General features: G+C 54.9%; 1 protein-coding gene across 2 annotated transcripts in view; it reads right to left on the bottom strand.

Moving 5' to 3' along the window:
- PDGFRB (platelet derived growth factor receptor beta) overlaps nucleotides 1-22,024 on the bottom strand; it is a 30,904-nt gene extending 8,880 nt beyond the window's left edge. Inside the window, exons 1-15 of one of the 2 annotated variants that reach the window (XM_077786676.1) lie at nucleotides 21,660-22,024; nucleotides 8,139-8,214; nucleotides 6,834-7,130; nucleotides 6,135-6,398; nucleotides 5,731-5,858; nucleotides 5,253-5,427; nucleotides 4,472-4,664; nucleotides 4,145-4,260; nucleotides 3,270-3,396; nucleotides 2,898-3,109; nucleotides 2,166-2,260; nucleotides 1,775-1,907; nucleotides 1,260-1,364; nucleotides 1,059-1,169; nucleotides 556-709 (exon numbers count right to left, since the gene is read on the bottom strand). In XM_077786676.1, the coding sequence (XP_077642802.1) occupies nucleotides 556-709; nucleotides 1,059-1,169; nucleotides 1,260-1,364; nucleotides 1,775-1,907; nucleotides 2,166-2,260; nucleotides 2,898-3,109; nucleotides 3,270-3,396; nucleotides 4,145-4,260; nucleotides 4,472-4,664; nucleotides 5,253-5,427; nucleotides 5,731-5,858; nucleotides 6,135-6,398; nucleotides 6,834-7,130; nucleotides 8,139-8,187 (2,159 nt within the window). In that variant the 5' untranslated portion in view covers nucleotides 8,188-8,214; nucleotides 21,660-22,024. Of the gene's footprint in view, nucleotides 1-555; nucleotides 710-1,058; nucleotides 1,170-1,259; nucleotides 1,365-1,774; nucleotides 1,908-2,165; nucleotides 2,261-2,897; nucleotides 3,110-3,269; nucleotides 3,397-4,144; nucleotides 4,261-4,471; nucleotides 4,665-5,252; nucleotides 5,428-5,730; nucleotides 5,859-6,134; nucleotides 6,399-6,833; nucleotides 7,131-8,138; nucleotides 8,215-11,534; nucleotides 11,583-21,659 lie in introns of those variants that run through there. The other variant, XM_021552180.2, reaches the window with a different exon arrangement.
- Nucleotides 22,025-24,256: the final 2,232 nt, after the last annotated feature.

Below are 24,256 nucleotides of genomic sequence, written 5' to 3'. Positions count from 1 at the left end.
GCTCTCTAACTTCCCAGGGGAACATTTCTCTGTGCTCCTGTGCCTGCATCCCTTACAGCTGGCAGCCATAAGGCGATAAAGGACCATTTCCCTTTCTTTGTGACACCTCTTGTGCAATTGCCCTCCTTGTAGCACTTCTCCCTTAGGCTTGGTAGCAACTTAACCTGCCCTGGAAATGCAGAGCTGAGATCTCCAGTGGTTAAGACATGCTGGAAAACCCACAGTCTCTGTACTCAGTGCATGGCTATGGTTATGCAAATAAAGTTAATGATGCCAGGAAATATTCCCAACTGGCACGGAGCAGCTGGCATATGTGCTAGCAAACTCAAGCTCCAGTTTGCTAACTCCTCGCTGTCAGGAGCTCCTTGGAGGTCACTGGTTGGCACATGGGCTGGTCTAACAAGGTAACAGAGGAGCCAGCTGTGTCCCAGTGCTGGGCCAGTGTTCATTTCAATGCTCTGGAGAATTGTAGGATCCTTCCTGGGAGTAGCAGCCTCCCTCCCTAATGGGGTTAGGATGGGGCAGGCACCGAGGAGGAGGAGAGAGCTGCTGTACCTGTGCACGTGGTCCTCCTTGGGGGTGTTCCCGTAGAGCTCTGCCTCTCGCCGTGCCTTCTCCCCGTAGGACTGCAGGAAGGTGTGCTTGTTGCGGTGCAGGTAATCCACCAGGTCCCCGTAGCGGCAGTACTCCGTGATGATGTAGATGGGTCCTGGTGGGACAGAACCCCTGTCAGCCCTGCCACCGTGGCTGTGAATTTCATTGCACAAGAATATTACCAGACTACAAGATGTCTAGGCAAGGGCAAAGGGAAAAGCCAGCTTTCTGGTACTGAGCATTTTTTGGCATTTGAAATTTGTGTTTGTGGAGGGAGGTGGGGTTAACTGGGCCTTCCCAGTTTCAATAAGGATAGAAGAAAGGTGTTCAGAGTCCCCCACAGCTTTCTTAGGAGAAGGTTGAATCATTTGGAACCAGAAAACAGGAATTACTCTATCTAAGGACAGTTGTCCTCCTAAGCACAGCCCAGGAAAGCAGAGACAGGGTGCTCAGGGCTCATCTACCTCCTTTGGTGCAGGCCCCCAGCAAGTTGACAATGTTGAGGTGAGGTCCCAGGTGGCTCATGATCTTCAGCTCAGACATGAGGGCTTGCTTCTCACTGCTGCGGGCTGTGGCTGTTGGGGAGAGCCAGTGTGAGCAGCAGGGCAAGGAGGGGAGAGTGTGGCACCAATTGGCCTTAGGGTGGGCAAAGGGGGAGAACTCACACTTGAGCATTTTGACTGCCACTTTCATGGTGGACCGTGAATGGCTCAGGCCATGGGCTGTTGCCTCCACCACACGACCAAAGGCACCAGAGCCGAGAGTGCGTCCTGCAAAGAAACAGCCAGGAGGCAAAGTTGGCAACGTTCTAGGGGAGAGGTGAGGAGAGGAGCCTGGAAAATACAAGTTGCTTGTCTGAAACCACATCAGCCTTGCTGCAGTCATTCTGGTGGGCATGGACATGGCCATGAGCTATGGTGTTTGGGGTTGGGGCTGGTTTCCAGAACTGCCAGCTACAAGGTGGAATAGCCAGGAATAATATAGTGCTTAATGCCAAAGGAGGCAGCTGGCCTCCCACCATGGTCCTAGATCATCCCCCTGTTCCAGGACCACATCGTATCTCCAGGGATCTCTGCATCTATTCTGGGTTGGTCTCTTTTGGAGATCTCAACCCAAAACTTATCACCTCCAGAAAGCCAGGACCCCAGGAATCCACCAGCAGGACTTGCAGATCCTTTACCTAACACCAGCTTGTCCCTGGGCACCTCCCAGGTGGAGTCATAAGGGAGCTGCATGGGATCCACATAGATGTACTCGTGCCCATCAGAGCTGACTGACTCGATCACCTTCCAGCGGATTTCATAACGAGGTTTCTGGAAAAGGGAGCAGAGGGAAAAGAGACATCTGAGAGGCTGGGAGTAGAGAGGGCATGGGAGATGTGTCCAGACATTTTTAGGGAGCCTGTGGTCCCTACAGACATTGTCTCATTCCCCATCTACCCCAGAGGTGCCAGGGGCATGCAGGAACTGATGGAGGCCCATAGATACTGATGCAGCCGGGACATCATCAGGCCCAGCCACCCTAACCCCGGGGTACCACTGTGTCAGCCTGGGAACACTCTCCTCTTTTACCTTCTGCCACAGCACAATCAGGATGATCAGGGAGATCACAGTGAGGACCAGCAAGGCCAGGATGACAGAAATGATGACCACCTTGAATGGCAAGGCTACAAAGATAACAGAGACAGCAGTCAGACTCCTCCACCCCTGCATGGCCTGAGCACCCAGGGAAAGGAGGTGAGAGCAGTGCAGAGAGGTCCCTGCACACTCCTCCCCCAGACATTGACCCTGAGCTGTTCCCTGGGTAGGGACAGTCTCCTCCTGGGCACAATTTCCCAGCACTTGCAGCCCCCCAGGGATGATGGGGTGATGGGTTGTTACTGGCTTCTGCCTCAGGAGAGGTTTGGCCACAGGCGGGTGAAAAGATCTAGCGGGGCTGTTTTGCTTGGGGGAGAGCTGTCAGCTCTGGGCCTGGCTGAGACCATCCTTCCTCATTTTTGGGACGTTCAGCACATGGATGTTCAAGTCCGTGGCACCATCTAGTGACCTGTGGGCTAACGACAAGACACTGGGGACCTGCTCAGGCACTCTTGTCTTGCCTCCCTGGAGAGATGACCCTGCCAGTAATGGGAAGAGCATATCCACGGCCATTGGACATAAGGGCTTCACACTCCAACTGGAAAAATCTTTTCTTTTCAACCCAAAGGAAGCTTCACTTGGGGGAGAAGCACCCAGGTTTCCAGGCTGGTGACACAGGAAGGTCTATCTCTCTGCTACTGGCTCAAAACTTGTCTCAGCCCTCACCATGTGGGACCAGAGTGATGTCCTGGGAGCTGGTGCCCAGGAAGTTGTGCACGGTGCACCTGAGGAGCAGGGGCTCGTGCACCCTGTGCAGCTGCAGGGTGCTGTTGACGCGGTACAGCTGCCGCTCCGCGTGGTACGAGGCGTTGGTCTGCACACCGATCTCGGCCGACTCGTTCCCCAGCAGCCGGGTGGGCTCTCCCTTGGTGCTGCACCTGGAGAAAGAGAGGAGAAAGCCACCTGAGAAGCAGCAGGGACCACGCACCACCATGGGACGCCCAGGTGAGTGTGCCAGCAGAATGCAATTAAGTAACAGCCTGTTACTCTAATAAATAAAAGTCCAGCTGTTCTCATGGCCTCCATCCCTCCACTCACCATTTGATGTCACTGCAAGTAGACCAGCTGATCTCTGGCTGGGGCATGCCTTCAGCAGAGCATGTTACAGTCTGCTCCCCACTGCTGGCACTGCCGTTCTCCTTGAGATCCACCACTTTGGCTGGCACTGAAACCAAAAGAGATTGATGGGAATTAATTTTCCTTTCTGACTGCAGGATGGAAGGGGAACATGATTCCTCTGGGAAATGTGAGTCTACTGTATCCTTGCCATAGCCTAGGGATGAAGTAGGACTTATCACATCCATTGTGTTTTATTTTTGAAAGGGAACAGCAAGAAGAGTAAGGTTTGAGGGGGTTATTGAGGAGATCTGCCCTCACGTAGCTTGACTGGAGAGCAGGGTGAGCATGGGGAAAAGTCCAGGACATAGCAGCTGTACAATCATCTCTACATCTACTGCCTTGGGTCAAGCTGATGGTGTCTGTGCTGCCTCCCTGCCCCCCCTGCTCTGAGGCCAAGCCTGCTCCTGCTCTCCCCAGCCATGTGTGTCCATGCCCATCTGTTGCTATGGGACACAAAGTACACAAATGCTTGGTAAGATCAAAGGCCAAAAAGGAGCGCGTTGTATTCGAGCATCTTATATTTATAGAATTCCAGAGGTGACCATGGATTGGAGGATGAAATTACCACCTCTCCAGCCACACTGGTCAAACCAACAGTCCATCAATTTTCTCCTCATACAAAGAACAATGCAAAACAATTATTGTTTACATGAACAGTGTGTGAGAACTCCAGTAGAAATATGTAAACAGATCAGCAGGCTGAAGAAGTTTTATGAGAACTTTAAGACTTTCAAAAGAACTATAAAAAAAAAAATCTTAACACTTTAAAAAATCAGTGCAACGTCCATCCTCACCATTTATCTGCAGATGGAAGGAGAGCTCCTGCTCATCATCCTCATTGGAAGCTCGAATGGTGTAAAATCCTCCTTCTTCCTGCTTCACCCGCACCAGCACCAGAGCTGTCTGGTACCTGGGGAGACACAGTCCCAGAATGATGGCTGTGGGAAGGTACCTGGGGACTGATAATGCCAGGGAGCAAACAGCTCCCACCCACCTGAGGAGTGCTCAGAATCCACTCAGAGAAAACTATTCAATCACTAACTGTGCCCAACCAGCAATTTGGAGATTCCTTTGTGAATTACCCCCTCTCTGCACCCAGGTGAGGAACGATGGGCCCGTACCTGGTTTCTGACAGGTTCCTGCTGGTGATGGTGAACTCGCTGCTGCTCTCCATGGTCAATGTCTTGTTGTTCTTCAGCCACACAATGCTGGGTTGGGGATAAGCCTCCACTTCCACCTGGATAGTGTGGCTCTTGTGGACCTCAGCATAGATTGTGCTGGGCAGGTGGGTGTGGAAGTGCACAAAGCCACGCTCTGAGGCAAGAGGAAGAGGAACAGGGCGGTCAGAGAGGGGAACATTGTCTCCCCGGCCCTTTGGATAAACGTGGATCTGCAACAAAACTCTCTGAACACCCAGAAGTGGTGGGGCAGCTCCAGATCCATCCCTCAAGACCTCAGGTTTATGTCTGAGGGGAGTGTGGATGCAGAGCCACACTGGAGCAGAGGAGCTCACAGGGCAGAAGCATGTGGCTGTTATCTTGTGGAGATAATGGAGATGGGGCAGTTTCCCTCAAACTACGTGAAAGAAGGTCAGATGCAGATAGAAGACAACAGGCCTTCACATCACCTTGGCACTGCACAGTACAGAGGAGTTCTTACCAATACTCTCAAGGGTCTGAAAGGGTCACAAAAGCCATGAAGGGAAATCTGGGTTGTTTTGAAGCCAAGAAATGGGCAGGGGTGACATGGGGTGAGGTTTGGCTCATTGTCATGGTTACTTAGAGCAGAAGTGAGGAGAGGAGAAAGCTGGAGGCTGTGACAGAGGAGAGGGGGCCACTCTAGGACATCCTGCCTGGACGTCCACACGGTTTGCTGGCTTTGGGCATGTGGGCAGCCACGCACCGATCACTTGGACAGTGATGTTCTTCCGGTCTGTTTTCTCATGGTAGCCCTCGGACACATTGCAGACATAGGTCCCACTGTCCTCCAGCTCTGCATTCTGGATGATGAGGATGGAGCGGATCTCATAAATGGATCCAGGCAGGAAGTCAGTCACTGGCTCCACAGCCTTCCCTGCCTGCAAAATGGGGACAGGAGATGTGGTATGAGGAGCCAAAAGCATGTTCTTCAACTGGGCTCACAGGCAGGGGGGAGAAAGTGGTAGAGGACCCCAGTCTGGCTGCCACAAGACAGGGAACATGCACTGATCAGAGACCCCTGAGAGAGACAGTCTTAATCCAAGCATATCCCCATCAAACCTCCTGTGTGGCAGCAGCACCATCCCATAATTTTGCCATGGGCTATCAATGAGTGATTGCCATGGCACATCTGAGTGAAGGCTGGAGCTGCTGGCCTGAGCCTGTGTGTGTGGAGCACTCACTTGCTTGCGGGGATAATCCCAGTTGAAGTTGACCAGCTCGTTGCCGCTCACGGTGCACATGACGGTGACGTTTTCTCCCTGGCGCACCATGGTCTGCACTGCGCTGATGGAGACGTTCACAGATGACACTGTGGGAGAGGTGGAAGAGAGGAATGAATTATGAAGGGATAAATGGGCACCCAGTCCATTTAGCTGGGGTGGACTGGTCCACTAGAAACTGTCTTCCCTGAGGGATGGAGCTGACTTGTAGGCAAAAACCATTCTTTAATGGAGACAGGATTAAATACAGCCTCCAAACTGATCACCACTGAGGAGGCAGGGAGAGAGTTTTGGTGCCTCCTGCCACTGGCCTGAAGAAACAGCCACAGCAGATGCACAGGTGTGCTAAGACAATGTCATCTCACCCTGGATCCTGTAGACATAGAAAGTGTCTGAATCCACCTCCTGGTCATCCACAAATGTCCGGCAGAAATAGGTTTTATCCTCAAAGAAGCCTTTAAATCCCTGTTGCGGATTATATGTAGCTGGGATGGGGTTCTCCACCTTCTTCTCATAGAGAGTGACCTCCATCTGTGGGTTGGTCACACGACATGGGATGACAACCTCTGTGTAGCCAGTGATGAAGATAAAGATCTCTTCAGAGGTGGGGAGGAAAACCAGGGAGGGATCTGTGGGAGAGTGGGAGCATTGGTTAGAGAATGCTGCCTGGAAACTGAACCAGGGCTGCTTTGTGCTCTTCCAGGAATACTCCACCACAGGGCCCTGACTCCATGCTAGTGGGATTCTTCTTCCCATCCTTCCCTTGGGAAAGTAGAGCTGCATGTTTTGTGCTTGTCAAATATCCCCTGGGAGGGTGAAAGAGACCCAGCACCACTGAGCACCACTGCTTCCCCACCACTTGTCCCAGCACAACACACTCTCCAGGACCTGGCACACCAGAGACATGCCACAGCCAGAGACACCTACCACGAGGGCTCTCCTGCTATTGGAGAAGGGATCTGGGGATTCCAGGTGCTTGGAGACAGAACAATAGGTCAAAGCCCTTTTTTTCCTGGTTGCTAAACCCCATGGAAACCCATAGGCAAGGACATGCTGTCCCCTACCTGGAACGTAGATGTAGAGGGCTCTCCTCTCTGCTGGCTCAGGCGCCTGCTCAGGGTTGTAGGTGCACGTGTACTCCCCGGTGTGATGGCCTGTCACATTCCTGAGGGTGAGATTGCTGACAAAGACACCGTCCCTGTGCTCCAGCGAGGCAGCGAGGGGCTGCCCCTCGCGTTCCCAGACCAGCTCTCTGTCCCCATAGCACAGGAGGGAGAAGGTGCTGTGGAGGCTGAGGACAAGCTCAGTGTCTTTGGGTTCGATGTGTGGCCTGCTGTCCCCAAATGTCACCTCTGGCAGACCTGAGAGAGGGGTGACATGAGACCAAATTGAATTCCTCTGAAATCCACAGAGAAGCACACCTCATGGCAATGTGTTTGCTTTGTGATGTCAGCCTTTACACTGAAAAATAACTTTCCTGGCTTTGCCTTCCCTAGTGTAATCACCACTGACAAACCCACGGTCTCCTCAAAAATGTCCTGCCAGTCCAGATCTTGGTGGGTCACCCTTCATCTCCTGTACCTCCTACAACCCCTACTGGAGAGCAAATCAGACAGCACAGCATTTAGCAGTGTTCAGTAGCCCATGTTGTCCATGGCAGTATTGGTAGAGAACCCCCAAGGAGGATAGGAGGCAATTCCTTGCACTTCTGGCTGCCTGTCCACACGGACAGTGTCAGGCAGGACACAGATGAGGCTGAAACAATGACAGTTCACAAGAAAGTGAAAAAGGAATGAAAGCAAAACCTAGCAGGAAATCCCTTGGAAGCAATAGAGCAGGAAAGGTCTTCCTGAATGGTTCTCCATGTCTCTCTCAGCTTCCTTGCTCCACCATTTGCCCAGATGTCCCAATGGGGCAGTGACACATTCCCCTCTGGTGTCCGCACAGGTGGGCAGGACAGCTGGGGACAGCTCCAGGGACTTGCAGCAATGCTGTGAACAGCCCAGGTGCAGCCAGGAGCCCTGCAGCCTTGCTGTGGGGGGCTGTTGGATATATGGGATCTGACCAAATCCCTCCTGCTGTGGGGTGTCCACCTCATGTGGGTTCTCAGGTGTCTGCTAAGGAAGGTCTGAGCACACCTGGCACTGCTGCCTGTGGAAAGGTCTCCTCCTGCCACCACGAAGCAGGAGGGCACTTCACATCCACCCACCACAGGACTGAGTCAGCCCATGGATGTGAGGCATTAGCAGGGATAGATCAGGGATAGATGTGCCTGGAGCATGCTGTGCACCCCATGGCACTGCCCCTTTCCTCCCCCTCACCCCAAAGTGAGCCCCCCAGGGACCCCCCTGCCCAGTGACAGCACTCACCAGCGAGGATGAGGAGCCAGAGACACGTCTTGAGAGTGGGGCACAGCATGCTGGGCTCTGGGCTGGGGTCTGAGTCCTGTCAGGAGAAAAGCAATATGAGCACAGCACTCAGCAGAGGAGGGATCCCTCAGCTGTCCTGGGCAGGGGTCCCTGGCCTCACTTCTCCACCTCAGAAACCTTCCATCTCTGCAGTTATTCAGCTTCTTCCTGGGGGAGTGGTGCTTCCCCTCATGCTGGATCTGCAGTTTCTAAGGCTTCTCCCACTGGTAAGCAAGGATTTTGCTGGAGGCTCCAGCAGTTGTGTCAACTTTTGCTCATCTCAGCTGGAAATGCCTCTCCCCCTTGGCAGAGCCCTGCCTTCCTCCCTCCCTCCCTCTGCTTTACCACTTGCCTTTTTTCCTTAGTTTTTCTTCCCTCAGTCACAGTGAGATAAAACTTGCTAGAAAACAGATCCCCCTCCAACCCTCCCACATTGTTTGCTCCTTCCAATGAAATAAAAGAAGCCTTGTCATGGCATTTGGTTGCTGGCTGGGGCTAAACCACAACAAGCCTGAAGAAACTTCACCAAAAAAATTAGTTTCTTGCATTTAACTTTTAAATACATAAACTTAAGAGAGTATCCATGAGGTTTTTTTTTTTTTTTTTTTTTTGGGGGGGGGGGTTTGTTTTGTTTTTCTTTTTTAGTTTTAAGTCCTTCTAATCAACATTTCTCAATAAATCTTTTTTTTACAGAGCTTTTTCAGCCCTCCCTGGTGCAAACCAGGAGCCAAAAGAGACGAGGCCAGAGATCCCTAAGAGCAGGGGTCTGTCTCCCGTGTATTGGGGTGACAGGTACCCCTCCCCATGGTGCCTGCAGGGGTGGGAACGAGTATTTCTGAAAAGCAAAATGAACACACCGACAAGAGGAAGAGTAAGGGGGAAGGTTTTCTCTGTGCCTGGGCAAAGCCTGGGGGAAATGAGCTCACGGGAGAGCCCGGGGATGCTCCTGCCGGGAGCTGAACCTCGGCGCTCAGCCAGGTGAGCTCCTGCCCGGCCCCGGGGCCACCTCCCCGGGCAGAGCCGAGGAGAAGCCCCCGCGCTGCTGGCAGGCTCCGGGAGCTCTTGCCAAGCTCAAGGAGCTCCAGGGGCAACCTGGGCTCGCTCACCCGGCCCCAGGCCCCGTCTCTTCCCGAGCTCTCCGCTGCCTCCTGGCCCTGCAGCGGCCTCCCGCTCTGCTTGATGTTAAGGAGGAAATGGTTTTTAAATGACGTGCGCTTGTCAGATGTTTTTATTATTCTCTTGCTTTGGCTCAACAGAAGTCTGATCTACCACAAATCCTTCCAGGTCTCCAGATTATTCAGCAGCGTCCGTCTCCCTCCTCCCGAAAAAAAGCCTCTATAATTCTTTTCTCTCTCTTCGTTTGCCAGAGGGGATAAGAGCACTTAGGGCAAGGGATGGGGGTGGGTAGGATGAAAGGACCGAGGTGAAATTCAGGCTGTAAATGAATGTGACCTCCCTGCACCCACCCTCGGAGCACCGAGCTGCAGGAGAGAAGGACGGACAATCTAATCTCTGCCCCCGAGGCACTGCCATGAGAACAATCACCTTCGTTTCCCCATTCTCCTTTACAGAGGCGTGTGATTCATCCATTATTCAATGTTCAAGGTTGTAGGGACAACTGGGATCCTCTCCTTTGACCCCTCCCTGCCTGCATGCACCAGCCAGGTTGTATCCACCAGATACCTGCCTGTAAGCGGCTAAATCCTCCCGAGCTCACGCCCAGCTTTTATCTATCTGCCCGTGCAGCTGCATGGCTGCCACAGCCAGTCCTGTGCGGGCGGGATCTCGGCTTGCCGTCCCCGCACAGAGAGCTCTGCCTGCAGCGGGATCTCTGCAGGATCTCCGCAGGATCACTGATGGGATCTCTGCAGCATCACTGATGGGATCTCTGCAGGATCAGTGATGGGATCTCTGCAGCATCACTGATGGGATCTCTGCAGCATCACTGATGGGATCTCTGCAGGATCAGTGATGGGATCTCTGCAGAATCAGTGATGGGATCTCCGCAGGATCAGTGATGGGATCTCTGCAGCATCACTGATGGGATCTCTGCAGGATCAGTGATGGGATCTCTGCAGGATCAGTGATGGGATCTCTGCAGCATCACTGATGGGATCTCTGCAGCATCACTGATGGGATCTCTGCAGGATCAGTGATGGGATCTCCGCAGGATCAGTGATGGGATCTCCGCAGGATCAGTGATGGGATCTCTGCAGGATCAGTGATGGGATCTCTGCAGCATCACTGATGGGATCTCTGCAGCATCACTGATGGGATCTCTGCAGGATCAGTGATGGGATCTCTGCAGGATCAGTGATGGGATCTCCGCAGGATCAGTGATGGGATCTCTGCAGGATCAGTGATGGGATCTCTGCAGCATCACTGATGGGATCTCTGCAGGATCAGTGATGGGATCTCTGCAGCATCACCGATGGGCAAACCCTGCCCTGCCGGGTCGGGGAGCGGCTCGGGGGCTGAGTGCTGGTGCTGGTGCTGGTGCTGGTGCTGGTGCTGGGCTGGCAGGGGTGCTGCTGCATCGAGCAGCGAGAGCCCCGCAGCCTCCGCCCGCCGGCCCTGGCCGCCTGCACTGTGTTCATAGCTGCTTTTAATAAAGCTGCTGGTTTTGCAGAAAGGCATTTCTCTTGGAGATGCTTCCCAAGCAGAGTGGGAGGGTGGCAACGTCTCGCAGAGTGGTGACCTCTCCCTTGTTTGTCTGCTCCGGCCGGGGCGAGAGGCATGCTCAGAGACGCTGGCTGAGCTCTGTCCTGCGGGAGGAGAGGGACAAGCCGGTCCTTCTGTCCCTCCCTGTCACGGGGACACGTGTGCTTGCACATGTGGGTGCGCACAGGCTTCTCACAAGGGATGCAAATGCACCCAGCTCACTGCCAGCCTTGTGAGAGCACTTTTTCTCTCCTCAATCCCAGTTTTTGTTCTTAGCAGGAACTGTGAGTGCCACTGAGAGTGCCAGACGAGGAGGAGCAATCCCACTCAATAAAATCAAGCACCCAGACGTTATACCACCCAGGGACCCAAACACAGGCACATGATGCTCAGCTGCCTTGGGTGATCTCCTCTCACCCCTATGGGTTAGCAGGGTGCCACAGACCCCTCAGACTCCTACATCCTTCCCACAAGCTGAGTATGCTCAAGCCATGAGATCCTTTTCCTTCACCCATCCAGACACAACCATGGAGGCCAGGGAGCTGCTGCAGCAATGCCATGTCCAGCACCCTTCACTCAGCCCTGCAGCTCCCTGGAACCTCCCACCTTGCAGAGCCACCAAGGTGCTGCCCCACCTCTCTGTCCCCATGCTACACCCCCCACCATCCTTCCCTCCCCACCAGCACTGGTACAGACCTTCCCTCTGCCCCTCTGCAGCTCCTCGATGTGAAGGCAAACCAATCCTAGCCAGGCAGGGAAAGGAGCCTTTCTCTTGAGCCACACTGTTTATTATTGTAAAGGAGGAATTTGGCTGGGAGAGGAGACAGGAGGTCGGCTGGCTCGCAGGGCAGCGGCGCAGGCTGGGTGCCACAGCCCCACACCACTTGCAGCCCCACATGCCTGTGGGGTGGCTGTGCCGCCCAGGGGCTCAGCTCCCGGGGGCCACACTGGGGCTTGCCAAGTGCCGTGGGGAGGCTGGTCCCCGGCAGCTGGCACGTCCCTGCTCGCCCCCACGTACGCCCAGCGAGGCCAGAGCCAGGCACTGCTGGGCTGAGAGTGTCTGGGAGGGTTTGGAGTCCAAACAAGACACAGATACAGGCAACTGTCCCTGACTGGTGACACAGACACTGCCTGTCCTTATCTCCCCTCTGTAATCACACCAGCCTGGCAGAGCGGAGTGGAGTTTGCAGCAGAGATGAGGAAGCTGAGCCAACCCTGGGGCTGCTGGCTTTCCCAGCTGGCAAAGGAGTGTCCCAGGGCTGGCTGAGGTCAGGCACCGCTGGAATCCTGCTTGAGCATCTCTAGTCTGGGGGATGGAATAAAAGGGGTCACCCCACCATCCCAGAGCAGCTGCAGCAGTGAGCACAGGGCTCTGTGATCCCACAGACAGGACACACGAGAGGGCCAGAGCAGAGGTCAAACAGCACGGCCATGGCCATGGCCACGCCACGCCAGGACTGGGATTCAAATCTCATGATTCCCCATCTCATGACTGCACAGCTTTTCCAGAGCAGCCTGCTCCCATTGCTCCTGCATCCCAAATCTGATGACAGCTGAGCTTTCTCCTCTGCCTCCTCCCCCAGTCCCTCGCTCGAGCAGCCGGGGCTGATGCCTCTGTGGCTGATGAACTTGGACAGGAATTTCTGCAGCAGGAGCAGGGCAACGCCCAAGAGCTTGGATAAAAGGAGGAGCTTATCCAGCCTCTGCTGGGGATGGTACCACCTTTATTTAGAGAGTCACCTCTACTACTCCTGGCACCTCAGTGTGCCTTGCTAAGCAGCTCAAGCATCACCAGACCTTACTGACTCATTAATGTTCCCCCACTCCAGACCTCTTTCTTGTTAAAGAATGCTAGTAAGCCTAAAATGCCTTTGCTAATGCCCAAAATATGCTGTGTGGGTTCAGCCTTCACTGTTCTTGGGTAACAAGGCAAGAATTTCCTCTGATTTTGCTCTGTGTGCCCTGCCATAGGCTGAGCCCCCTTTCCTCTGCACTTGCTCCCTCTCCCAGTATCCTGGCAGAGCACACATTGCAGCCACTGCTGGCACAGACACTGCAGGGCACTGCCCAGCCCCAAGCATGGATCCTGTGGGACAGGGCCACTTCCAGCCCTGTAAACATCATAAACCAGGGGAGAGAATGGGTTAGGAACACCAAGGATGTTCCTCCCAGTCCACTGCTCTCTTCCCAGCACACCTAGACTATGTTTCTTGCCTCTCCACAACCAGTGCCCTGTGCAGAAGCAGTGTTTGTGGGGTCCCACAAGCACCCCCAGAGCTGTGGGAGCTGAGAACCAGCCTGCAGAGCTGGTGCTCAGGGAAAGAGACAGTTCAGCATGCTGGGGAGTGGGAGAGCAGCCACAGCCACCCTGACAGCCACCTTGGCAGGAGCTCTGCTCCCGACAGACCGTTAGTCACCAGTAAGGGAATGCACTGTTTGCTGGAAATAAGGGTGCACAGCCCCCTCTGAGCAAATTCTATTTTGTATTTCGAGGGACAATTTCTGAATCCATTGTCTACGTTGCTCTTTTCTCTGGCCATGCTCTCCTTGCCCTCATGGCTGCTCGTGTGGTGTTGGGCAGAGGTGCTGGATGCTGGCCCTGCCCACGAGGGCATCTCGTCTGACCAGGAAGGAGCTCTCACACAGCTGCCAATCCTTTCCCTTCCTCTGGATTTCTATTTCTAGCTCTTTTCTTGCAGGGCTGTGCTTCCAGGCGCTCCCACAATGCTTGATGGCCCCTGCTGTCCTGCCAAACAGGCAAGGGACATCTGGTGCAAATTAGTGGGAAGTCAAATATACTTTATTTCTTCTCTGTCTAATCACATCTGAGTCATTAAGTGAGATCATGGGTGCCCATATGCAATAAAAAATTCCCTCTATGAATCCCATGATCAATACCTCTCACAGCCAGGGACCAAAGGCATTCCTGGCAGGAGGAGGGGGACACCATCCCCTTGCTTTTGAAGGCAGAAGTATCCCCGAGCAAAGGCTGATGACCCCTGAAACCCAAACCTTGCTTATCCGGCAGTGAAACTCCTTGGCTTGTCCTGTTTTCCTCTGCCACTCTCCCTCTGGCCTCTGCAACTGCTTCTTTCCCACCCTTTAATCTAAATAAAACTGAGTGGTTGTTTTTTTTTTGTTTTTTTGTTTTGTTTTGTTTTTTTTTTTCCCTTGGCTGGAATTGTCCAGAGTTGCAACATCTCTCCTCTGGGGTCCCTCGGCTCCCATGACACCATGTTTACTCACAGGCCAGATTATCATCACTGAGCCCTTTTTCTTTTTCCCAGCAAAAGGCTAGAATTAGGCAGGGCACACACATGGGGAACTTGTCATCCCAAGGCCCATAAACGGCTGCTGATAAAACACAGAGGTAGGAAATCTGAAACCAGACTGAGGAGAAGAAGGGCTGGGGAGTCCCTGCATCCCACACACCATCCCTGCACCAGGATGAACACCTGGGGGCAAGACCCTCCTCACCTGGCCACATGCCAGTGCCAAGGGGGCCCCAAAGCTTTACCCAGACACTTTGAGAGCAGGGGGTGCTGAGAGCCTGGGTACCTGTTGGCATTGTGCTGGATCTGGGGGGGTTTCAGTCTGGGACAGGTGAAGTTTTGCAAGCACAGGCAGTGTTATTAGTGTCAAAAGCCTCTGAGTGGTTTTGTGAGAGCTCCTTGGCGTGAGGCTGTGATTAAAGCCACAGCCTTGGACTGAGCTCTCTAGGAGACAGGAGAAACATGGGCAGATGCCACCTCTGGGGATGAGCTGAGGGACACGCCCGGGGACACTGTGCCCACAGGAGGGGACACCTCTCCTGCTGACCTCTGCATCAGGGAGCAGATCTGACATGACCGAAGCCCCTGCCCAGGACCCAGATTCCGGTCCCCAGCCTCAGTGGCATCTGGAGAATGTGGCTGTGTGGTTATGAGGGTCCTGCAGCAGATGTCAGCACACGGGGTGGCACACCCAGCCTCTTCCAGGGCACCCTGACACAGGCTTTGACAGCGTCCAACAGAAAGCTGAAAACGAGGACTGTGACCCTGAAAAGGGGAGGGAGACTGCCAGGGGGGATGACAAGCCCACACTGAGCCCCAGCAGTGTGACTGAGCTGCCCTGGGGTCAGCCACGTGAGCAATGGGGTGGGGAGGCGAGCCCCACGCACCCTGTGTGACCACTGCCATCCTCCCTCCCCGAGGAAGGGGGGACCACGATGTGCACCCACAGAACCCAGCAAATCTCCAGCCATGGGCTCTCCACAGCGCGCTGCGAGGAGCCAGCACAGAGGGACGTGGGACCAGGGCGAGCCCTGCACTCTCACCCATATCCCCTCCTCTTTCCCCCTCTGTTTTAAGCCCATGGGAGACAGAGGAAACGAGTGACCCGTTTAGTGCAAGTTCAGAATAAAAAGAAACATCTGTTTGGAGAGGTGCCAGTGTTATAAATAATCCCCCAGCCCCAGTGCTGGTATTCATGGCCCTTTCGGCTGCGCATGCTCCCCTGCTTCCGCTTTCGGAGGAGAGGCCGGAGCCTGTGGGCTGCTCCCCAGAGCCTGCAAGCTTGGCCTGGACTGTGGGAAAACCCTGGGTGAGGACCAGGGCTCACCTGGGCCTGGGAAAGGAGGCAGGGGGTGTTGGGAGGAACGGCTGCCACGTGCCAGGCAATGCCCTGTCCCTTGCTGCATCCCCTGCTTCTCACCCAGCTCAAATCCTGCCCACCTTGGTCTCCCTGGAGCAGACAATTTGTGCCGGGGCCGTGGTGGGGCTGGCACTGGCTCATGGTGGTGCTGGCACTGGTCTGGGGTGGTGCTGGAGGCTGGGCAGTGTTTTGGAGCACAGCCCAAAGCCTGGCACTGTGCATGTCTGGGGATGCTCTCACGGGGTGTGGTGAGAGCAGCACAGAGGTCACAGCAGCCCTGTGCAGACTCAGGGCTCACCCCTTGTACTGCAATGACCCCCCCAGGGAGGTAGAAATGTGCCCTTGGGAGCATTTCAGCCCTTCCCAGTGCTCTTTTCCAATCTTTAAAATACCCAACACAGCCCAGCCAGGGCCGTCCATGACAGTTCCCTAATTTCTCTATTACCCGTGACAACAAAGACATTTTTGGGAGAACATCCCACGCTGTTTCACAAGCATGTAAACAATGCCAATTATGAACATGGCTGCAGGGACCCAAACATCCCCCTGCATCCCCCTGGCCCCTCCAACTGGACAGCAAAGCCTTGGGGCTGGCTGAGAGAGCTGGCTCAGCTCTCCTATCCCTCCACCCCCAAACTGCACATTTAGGGGTCCCATCCTGGGCATGTCAGACTGGATGGGGGTTGTTTGCCTTGAGCAGAGTCCCTCTGCTTATCTGCTGCTTCTCCCCACCAGAGCAGAGAAATGAAGGAAGCAGGGGACATGGAACCAAGATCAAGGACTGTCTTGGCTTCTCATCCCTTGTCCTGGCATTCCCAGGGCTTTCCTCACTCTGGTTCCATGGCTGCCAGAAAGCCGTGTCTGCCTTCCCATGGTGATTCAAGGGAAGCTCTCTGCTGGTGTCTGCACAGGGAGGAGAGCAGTCCCCAGCAAGTCAGCACCTCCATCACCTGCTCACAGCCACTGATCCGGGGTGGCTGCTCTGGTGGGGCCCAGGCTGGAGCCAAAGGTCCCAGCTGGCTCTAACTAACCACTAATAAGCTGTGAGGGGAGGGCAACAGAGGCAGGATGGGAAAAGGAACCATCCCAAGTCCCAGTAGGATGTAGGAGCTTTGCAAAGCCCCAGGAGCAGGCAGAGTCTTGTGGTTTTACCAGTCCAACATCGCAGCGAAGGCTGAGCAACCTGATCCTCTTGTGAGCATTTCCCTGAGATCTGCGGAGGAGGAGATAATCTCTGTGGACGCGTCAACTCCTCCCAGCTGCCTCCGAGGGACCCAAGCTTAATTGCTTTGTTCTGGGGTTTTAGACTCTCGTGGCTGGGATTAGGCACTCACCATCTCTGTAGTCAGGCACCCTTAGCCAATCTGCAGGGACTGGAGAAGAGCCTGGCACTGTGGCCAGGGTGGGAAAGGATGGAGCCAGCCAGTGCTGGGTGTGAAGGGCAGAGGCTGCTTTCAGAGGGGTTTTTGTTTGGCCCTGTTACTTCTGGATTGCTGAGAGGGGGCAAAATGCAATGTCTGGTGCAGCTCTTGGAGCTGTGAGCGGATTCTGCCCCCTCCTGCACAGGCTCACGTGTGGGGCAGGAAGATGAGGATGGTGTCACTTGGCACCAGGACTGCAGAGATGGATTATCTCCCCTGTACACTCTGCCCAAGCAGTATAAGCCGTTCTTGCCAACCTGCATGCAGGCTTCTTTATAATTTCTCCTCTCAGTCACAAATCAGAAATCAGCCCCCCTCTGCACCCATGCTCTGCAAACAGCCCCTACCCCCAAAACCTGACAGAACCTCCAGAGGAAAAGCTGAGGCAGGACTTGGCACCAGCAGCTGCCAGCACCCCCTGCCCTCCCCGAGTGCAGCTTTTAAATGGGCACGGAGTCCTGTTCCTGAATCAGACCATATTCTCCCAAACAGCTCCCAGGCTGGAGAAGGAAACTTGGCAGCTGCCTGTGGGGAGAGAGGAGGGGACCCCTCTCGTGGTGCCTGCAGCGCCCGGCCCCGAGGAAAGCAGTGTTTCTGTTCTCCACCATTGCCTGGCAAAGGCTGAAACCAAGGTGACTTCCAGTTTGGAAGAGGAGAATGAGCTTGCAGAGCACAGGGCTTGAAATGGTGTATTTTCTGCTGGCACCGGTTCAGACAAACCCACAAGCAAACATATTTTTTTGTATAAATAAGACAGTGTGTCTCGCCAGTTAAAGCAATTCAAACATGAATGTAGCAATTTAATTGGTGCCAATTGCTGGGTCTTGGTAGCATTAAGATTTCAGTCACAGCCTCTTTCACATGGTATCTGGGCCGGAAGGGGGAAGGCAGAGGGCCTGGCAGGATGGGGCTGAGGAGCAGGACTGCCCATCTCCTGCTGCTTTGGGAGCATCACCGCTGTGCTGCCCACGGAGACCTGCCACCCTCCTTTCCACAGCAGGGAGAAGGTGCTCCATCTGTTTCCTGATGGATTTCCAGGGTTTAGCAATCAGTGCAGTGCCCTGATATATCCCTGCGTTCTCCACCCTCTCCCTGCTCCAGCTCCTCCACCCCACAACTCCCCACCAGCTCCATCACACACTGGCTCTTACTGAGCCCAAGGAAGAGAGTAGGATGGGTGTGAGACAATTCCTGGCTGGATAAGCAGGTGCCCCTGCAGGTATGGCCTGGAGAGGATCAGTCCATCCATGGCTGCAGGACAAACACCACACACTGCACTGCCCTGGCTCTCCTGGCACCAGCCTTTCTGTGGGACTTTTGTGAGCTCCTTGCTCCCTGCAAAGGCTCCACACACCATGGTCCCCTTGTTGTGCAGGTTGTGGCTGCCAGGGAAGGGTGTGCCACAGCCCAGTGTGCACCCAGGGAAAAGCAGGCTGTGAGCACTGCACAGCTCCTGTTACCACACTGGGGGACAATGAGCCCGAGGGACCACCTTGCTCAGCACATTACCCATCCCAGCACCCCTCTGTGCATCCCCAGGATGTGTCCCTGGCCCAGCTGGGGCTGCTCTGTGTTCCCCGTGGTGCTGGAACGTGCTGCCCTTCCAGGAGAAGGTGTCTCAGTGGCAGCAGAACAGGGCAGAGGTGAGCTTGGCTTGGGAACCCTAATTAGCAATGGGGGAGAGGAGGAGGGGGAACACCGACCCCTAAAACAAGCCTCGTTATGTCCAATTTGCCTGGTGGAGCGGAAGGAGCCTCCTGGAGCTGCTCCAGCCCCTCAGGAAACAATACCCAGTCTATACCCCCCTCCCCCTGCAGCTCCCCTCCAGGGGATTTCTTTCCCTTGCTTAAAGTACAAACAAACAAACTCCACGAAGTGCTCAGCTCCAATTGCAGGGATAGGATACATCCAGCCAGCCCCAAGCCCACATGGTCCCAGCTCCTTCCAGCTCTGGGTCAAAGGCAGCCCTGGCTGCCAGCGCCGGCGGCTGTGCTCCCACGGGATTCAGCGCAGCACGGCCCCTCTGCCCCCTGACCTCTGCCACTGCATCCCGGGCTGAGCTTTGCTGGAGCCTGACACTGTGGCCAGCACTGCAATCCCATCCCACTTCCCATCAGACACCGAGGCCAAAGGAACCTTGAGGACCAGCAGAGAAGTCTCTGCCTGGAGCCTCTGGCAGCAGCTGGACACTTGGCCAATGCCATATCCAGCCAATGGTCTCTTTTTGCATGGCATTACTCCCACAGCTAGAGAGCATTTCTTAATCTCAGCCTTCCTCTGGTGTTCACTGAGACAATCCTGTCTTGCTCTGCTCCTGCAGACAGGCTCGGTGCTCTCCTCTCCCTGAGAGAGTTGTTCTGAATGCCTTGGAAATCCTGTCACAGACCCATTGAAAATGAGGCTGAAAGAGATCATGGTGTCACTGTCCTGTGCCCATGTCTTCCAGCCAGAGCTTTCCCTGACGTGTGCTTTGAGACTTGTGATGCTGAAGGAACTCAGCCTTCTGTTTTAAACCTAGAGATATTCCTCCTAAAATCTCTTTTCTCTCTGTGATGCCTTTTCCTGTGCATGAAGCTGTGTGTCACCTTCCCACAACACCCAGTGACCAACGAGCCACATCAACCCCTCTCCCAGTCCTTTGCAGCTTCTTCTGGACATCTCATCATCCTCACTGCTGTCCCTGAGCCCATCCACTCCACACCTATCCCTGCTGAAGCACCTGGTGTCACTTGCTGGGGAGGACCTGCTCCATCCACCCTGCCTCTCTGAGCTGCCTCCAGCCATGCATCTTCCAGTGCATCCCTCAGGAAGAGCTTGGGTTTCCTGGCACCGTGCTGCAATCTGGTCTGTGTCCACTACAGCCACTCTGCTCGCTTCTGGACTCTGCTGGAGCTCTTGGCATCTCCTCACACACAGCTGCCCGCCCAGCTCAGTGCCACCCCAGGGTGCAGGATGTGTGCTCAGCCACCTCCCAGGTGGTTCATGCAGGGATTGCACAGGACCAAGCCCAGGCCAGAGCCCTGCAGCACACCACAAGATGTGCCCAGGACTGTGGACAATAAGCCATGGCTAACTTCTCCCAGACTGCAGTAGTGCAGCTGGCTGTGCTTGCTGCACACTGACCACGGGCACCCCGCACTCCCAGTCCTGGGCAGGGATGCAGGAGGTGATGCAGGGACAGGGACATGAGTGGCTGTTGTCTCCTGGACTGCTCCTTCTATGAGGACCCTCCATAGTCCTGAGCTGGAGGAAGGGACAGCCAGCTTTAGGAAAAGCCCTGTGCATGCTGTGACTTGGTGCTTGTCCAAAACTCCGATCCCCCCGATGCACTGACTGATTTAGAGGTGTTTCCTGGGCTCAGGGACACTGCCCAGGGTTGGTGGCTGCCACAGCAGCCAGAGCACACCCAAGCTTGGGTGACATCCCTGTCAAGAAGTGACTCCAAGCCTCATGTCAGACCCTGGCCAGGGCTGCCAAGCAGGGCAGCTGCCTGGCAGCTCCTCCTCCAAGCCAGCCTGGCCTGTGTCCTCTGCCAGGCAGAGACACGTCCTTGACACTGGCTCACTGACCACACGAAACTCACTCCTTCCCCAAGAGCATGGGAGGCACAAGCATCTTGTCCTGCAGGGTGCTGAGGGGGAATGACCCTCCCAGCCACCCCTCAATGGCCTCTGGGAAGCACTGGGTCTCAACATTGCTAATCCTTTTCATCAATGAGAGATCTTCTGAAAAGATTTGGGAATGCCAAGCCTCTGCCAGCACAGGGTGTGCACACCAGACCAACTACTTTAAGCTACTTTCCCCATGCTTTAGCATAAATCCCACTTGCTCTGGGACCAGGACGGAAAAGCACAACATCCCTTTCCACCACAAATCCTGTTTTGAATGACTCCCAGTTGGCAGGTGAATGCAGGAGCTGGATGCTCTAAGGCCACTGTGAGCACCAAAGCTCCGCAGGTCATGCTCACCCCTGTTCCTGGGCTGTCAGAGCCTCACTCCAGACCAGCTCTGCCCTGCTGGAGGCCCTCAGCTCTTGTGCTCTCAGGACAGCAGAGTAGCCACCCACATCTATGCCTAGTAGAGTTTTACCAAGCTCTGCCCTCTCCAGTATGCAGCACTCCCAGGTACAGACCCTGGGCAGGGCTTGCACATGTCCCTCTCCATGCCACAGGCACAGGAGCCCTGCCATGGCCACAGACAGAGGTGACACGGTCCCTGGAGCAGCCTGATGGCCATGGGTGTGTTTGGACAGGCTGGCAATGACAGGGGTGACACTGCTCTGCACTCACACTCCAAAGGATATCTCACTGGCATGGCGAACAGCCTCTGACCCCTGCACACCCCAGCCCTCCCACAGCCACCATCCTGCAGAGCCAGGGCTAGCCCCAATCCAGGGAGAAGCAGAGATCACCTGGGCCCTACTCCCACTGCAGTGGGGTCCCCCCTTCCTGTCCTACAGCCGCAGCATCCCCTCGCTCCTCTCAGCCATCCCCACCCAGGGGCTGGTGAGAGCTGATGCCGTGTTCCTTCCCGTGGGATGCCGGAGAATTCAGCTGCTTTCCACCAAACACCATCTCCCCAGGGCTTGGTGGGCGTTTCGGGCTGCCAACCCTTGGAGGGGAGCAGAGCCCCTTGCAGAGCAGCCGGGCCGGATCAGGGACAGGGTCCTTCGGGGCTGTACCAGGTCCAACACGACATTTCCCATCTGGAGAGCCAGAGCTGAGCAGGAGGGCGAGCCAGCCCCCGGGTGGGCGACACAAGAGCTTACCTTGAGCAGGGTCCCGCCAGCCGAGTGCCTGCGCCGCACGTCCCACCGGGAAGGCTCCGAAATTCCTCCCTCTCCTCCTCCAAACTCTCTATCTGCTGCCTGCTGAGGCTCTCCCTGCCCTCCCAGCCTTCCCCAGCTGGCAAGGCTTTTCCACTTAAAGGCGAAAGAGAGGGAAAGAAAGAAGTGGAAGGGAGGAGCGGGGGGAAAATAAAATAAAATCAAAAGGAGAGGCAAGGCTGTGCCAAGGCTGGGCTGCAGCCAAGCCCCTGCTCTGCTCCTCTAGTGCATCCGAGCAGTGCCCTGTGCCGCCCCAGCCCAGCTGGGAGGGGGCTCTGCCTCCTCGGACCCCAGCGTGGAGCAAAGCCCGGGGCCGAGGGATGTGCACGCGTGTGTGCGTGCGTGTATAAATAAAAGAGACCTCGGGAGGAGGAGAAGGGGGGAGGCTGCTTCGCCAATGAGGAGCGGAGCTCCTCCGACTTCCTCCCTCCACCCTCTGTGGGGACCCTTTGCGGAGCAGAATTTGCGATTAACGCCCGGCGGACGAGTGTGATGGGTGAAGGAAAAAAAAAAAATAAATAAAAGGAGAAGAAGCCAAAGTGGCTGCAAGGAGAGGAGAGTTCTGCTGCGGGCTGAGATGGGGCGAGCGATGAGGGCCCGGCTAACAGGGAACAAAAGGAGCCCGGAGCAGCCCGACTATCGCCTCCTTAAACCGGAGGGAAGGAGCTGCCCTCTCCCTGTGTCTGCTTTCAATTCTGGCCTTTCCCTCTGTTTTCTTTTTCTTTTATTTTCTTTCTCTTTTTTCCCCCCTCTAGCCCCCCCCCCCCCTCCCGTTTTTTCTTTTTTTTTTTTTTTTTTTTCCCCTTTCTCAGGATATGAGGGGATGTTTAGAAAATCCACTGCCCACGCCAGCAGCTGACTCATGTTTTTATTAAAGAAGGCCTGCACTGAGCTGACTCCGTGTGCTCCCCCGATGCCTCCCTGTGCTGAGCTGTGCCGGCCCCGCCGCTCCTGGCCCCTGACCCCGACTGGCCACTGCCCCTTGGGGACCACCAACGCACCCTTGCAACTCTTCTTCTTTTTGGAAAGGGGGATAAAAGGCTTTCTGCAGCTGGGATGCTGCAGCGAGGGTGGGTTTAGCTGGGGATTTGGCGCTGTTTGGGCTGCTGAGGGCACAGAGCTGGAGAGGTGGCAGGAGTGGTCACCTCAGCCATGCCATCATCTCAGATGTCCTACACCCCTGCTGCCCTGGGGGATGGAATCCACGTGATGAACCAGTTTTAAATCCTCCCAGCTTCTTAAGGAGTTCAAATCAAGTTTCTGAGAAACTTTCAGTAGGCAGAACATTATCATGTGTGCAGAGTGGATTTTTTTCAATTTTTTTTAGCACTGTAACAAGGGACAGGTTATCTTTGGATGAAAACTGCCTTTGATCCATCAGTTCTTGCCAAGATTTTCATCCTGGGGATGCTTAAGGGTGGTCAGGCATTGGAACAGGCTGCGAAGGGAAGTGGTGCAATCACCATCCCCAAAAGTGTTCAGAAATGTCTAGATGTGGCACTTGGGGACATGGCCTAGTGGTGAAGATGATCTTACAATGATCTTACAGATCTTTTTTAGCCTTAACCATTCTGTGTTTCTCTCTGATCCAAATAAGAAATAGTTCAAAACTGCACTGCTATCCTGAAAAGATACCTGCCCATCTTCCTTTAATTTTCCTTTCTAAGAATTAAAAAGCCCTCTCCATGACAACACTGCTGAAATCTGTGTTTCTGCCTTTTTTGCAAGGCAGACTCATCCCCTCCTGCCAAGCTAGTCAATGCCTGCACAATGGCCAGAGGGAATGATCCCCTGGCTGGACCAGCCCAAGAGATTTGCTGCTTACCTCACATTATCTCCATGTTTTCTTTTTATCTATCAAAAACCAAAGGGGAGGTGTTTATTCTGTGCAGCTGTGGAGTGTGAGGAGAGCCAGGCTGCAGCAGCCAGGCTATCCCTGTGTGCCACTCATGGCATGGGGCTGCTGTGCCTGGCAGCAGGACAGCTGCAGGAGGGATGCAGCCCTGGCTTGGAAGGATTCCCCCAGCTCCAGACCTGGTGGTGGCTGTGCCAGGGGCCCTGTCAGCCCCCGGGCTGAGACAAGCTGCTGTGCAGAAATGGAGGCAGCGAGCTGAGAGCAGCTCGTGTGGGGGGCAGGCAGCAGAGGGATGTGCTCTGCACATGGCTCTTCCCAGGGCTTTTCCCGAGGGACAAAGATGTGTCTGCTGGGTCCATATGTGGGGACCTAAGGGCTGCTGGGAATTGCTCAGCAGAGCTGTTTCCTGGCAGTGTCCCCGCTCCAAGGACGTGACTGTTCCAGGCAGAGTGGGAGAGGGAGAAACCCACTGCTGCAATCCTGCTGGGCCCCTTGCACTGGGGATGGGCTACCTGGGATGAGCAGGGGGTGGAAAAGATGACACAGACCATGCTTGAGGGTAGAGCATCCTGAGCCTGAAGTGGGACGTATTTCCCTCAGTCCTTTGCAAACAGATGGTCCCAATACCCACTCCAGGCTGGGTCCAGGAAGAATCTGGCAAACAAAACCTCCCAGTCTTGCAAAG

This window comes from Lonchura striata, chromosome 15, assembly GCF_046129695.1.
Source record: "Lonchura striata isolate bLonStr1 chromosome 15, bLonStr1.mat, whole genome shotgun sequence".
NCBI classification, from domain to species: domain Eukaryota; kingdom Metazoa; phylum Chordata; class Aves; order Passeriformes; family Estrildidae; genus Lonchura; species Lonchura striata.
The sequence above is the reverse complement of the archived record's forward strand: the minus strand, read 5'-3'. Positions and strand labels throughout refer to the sequence as shown.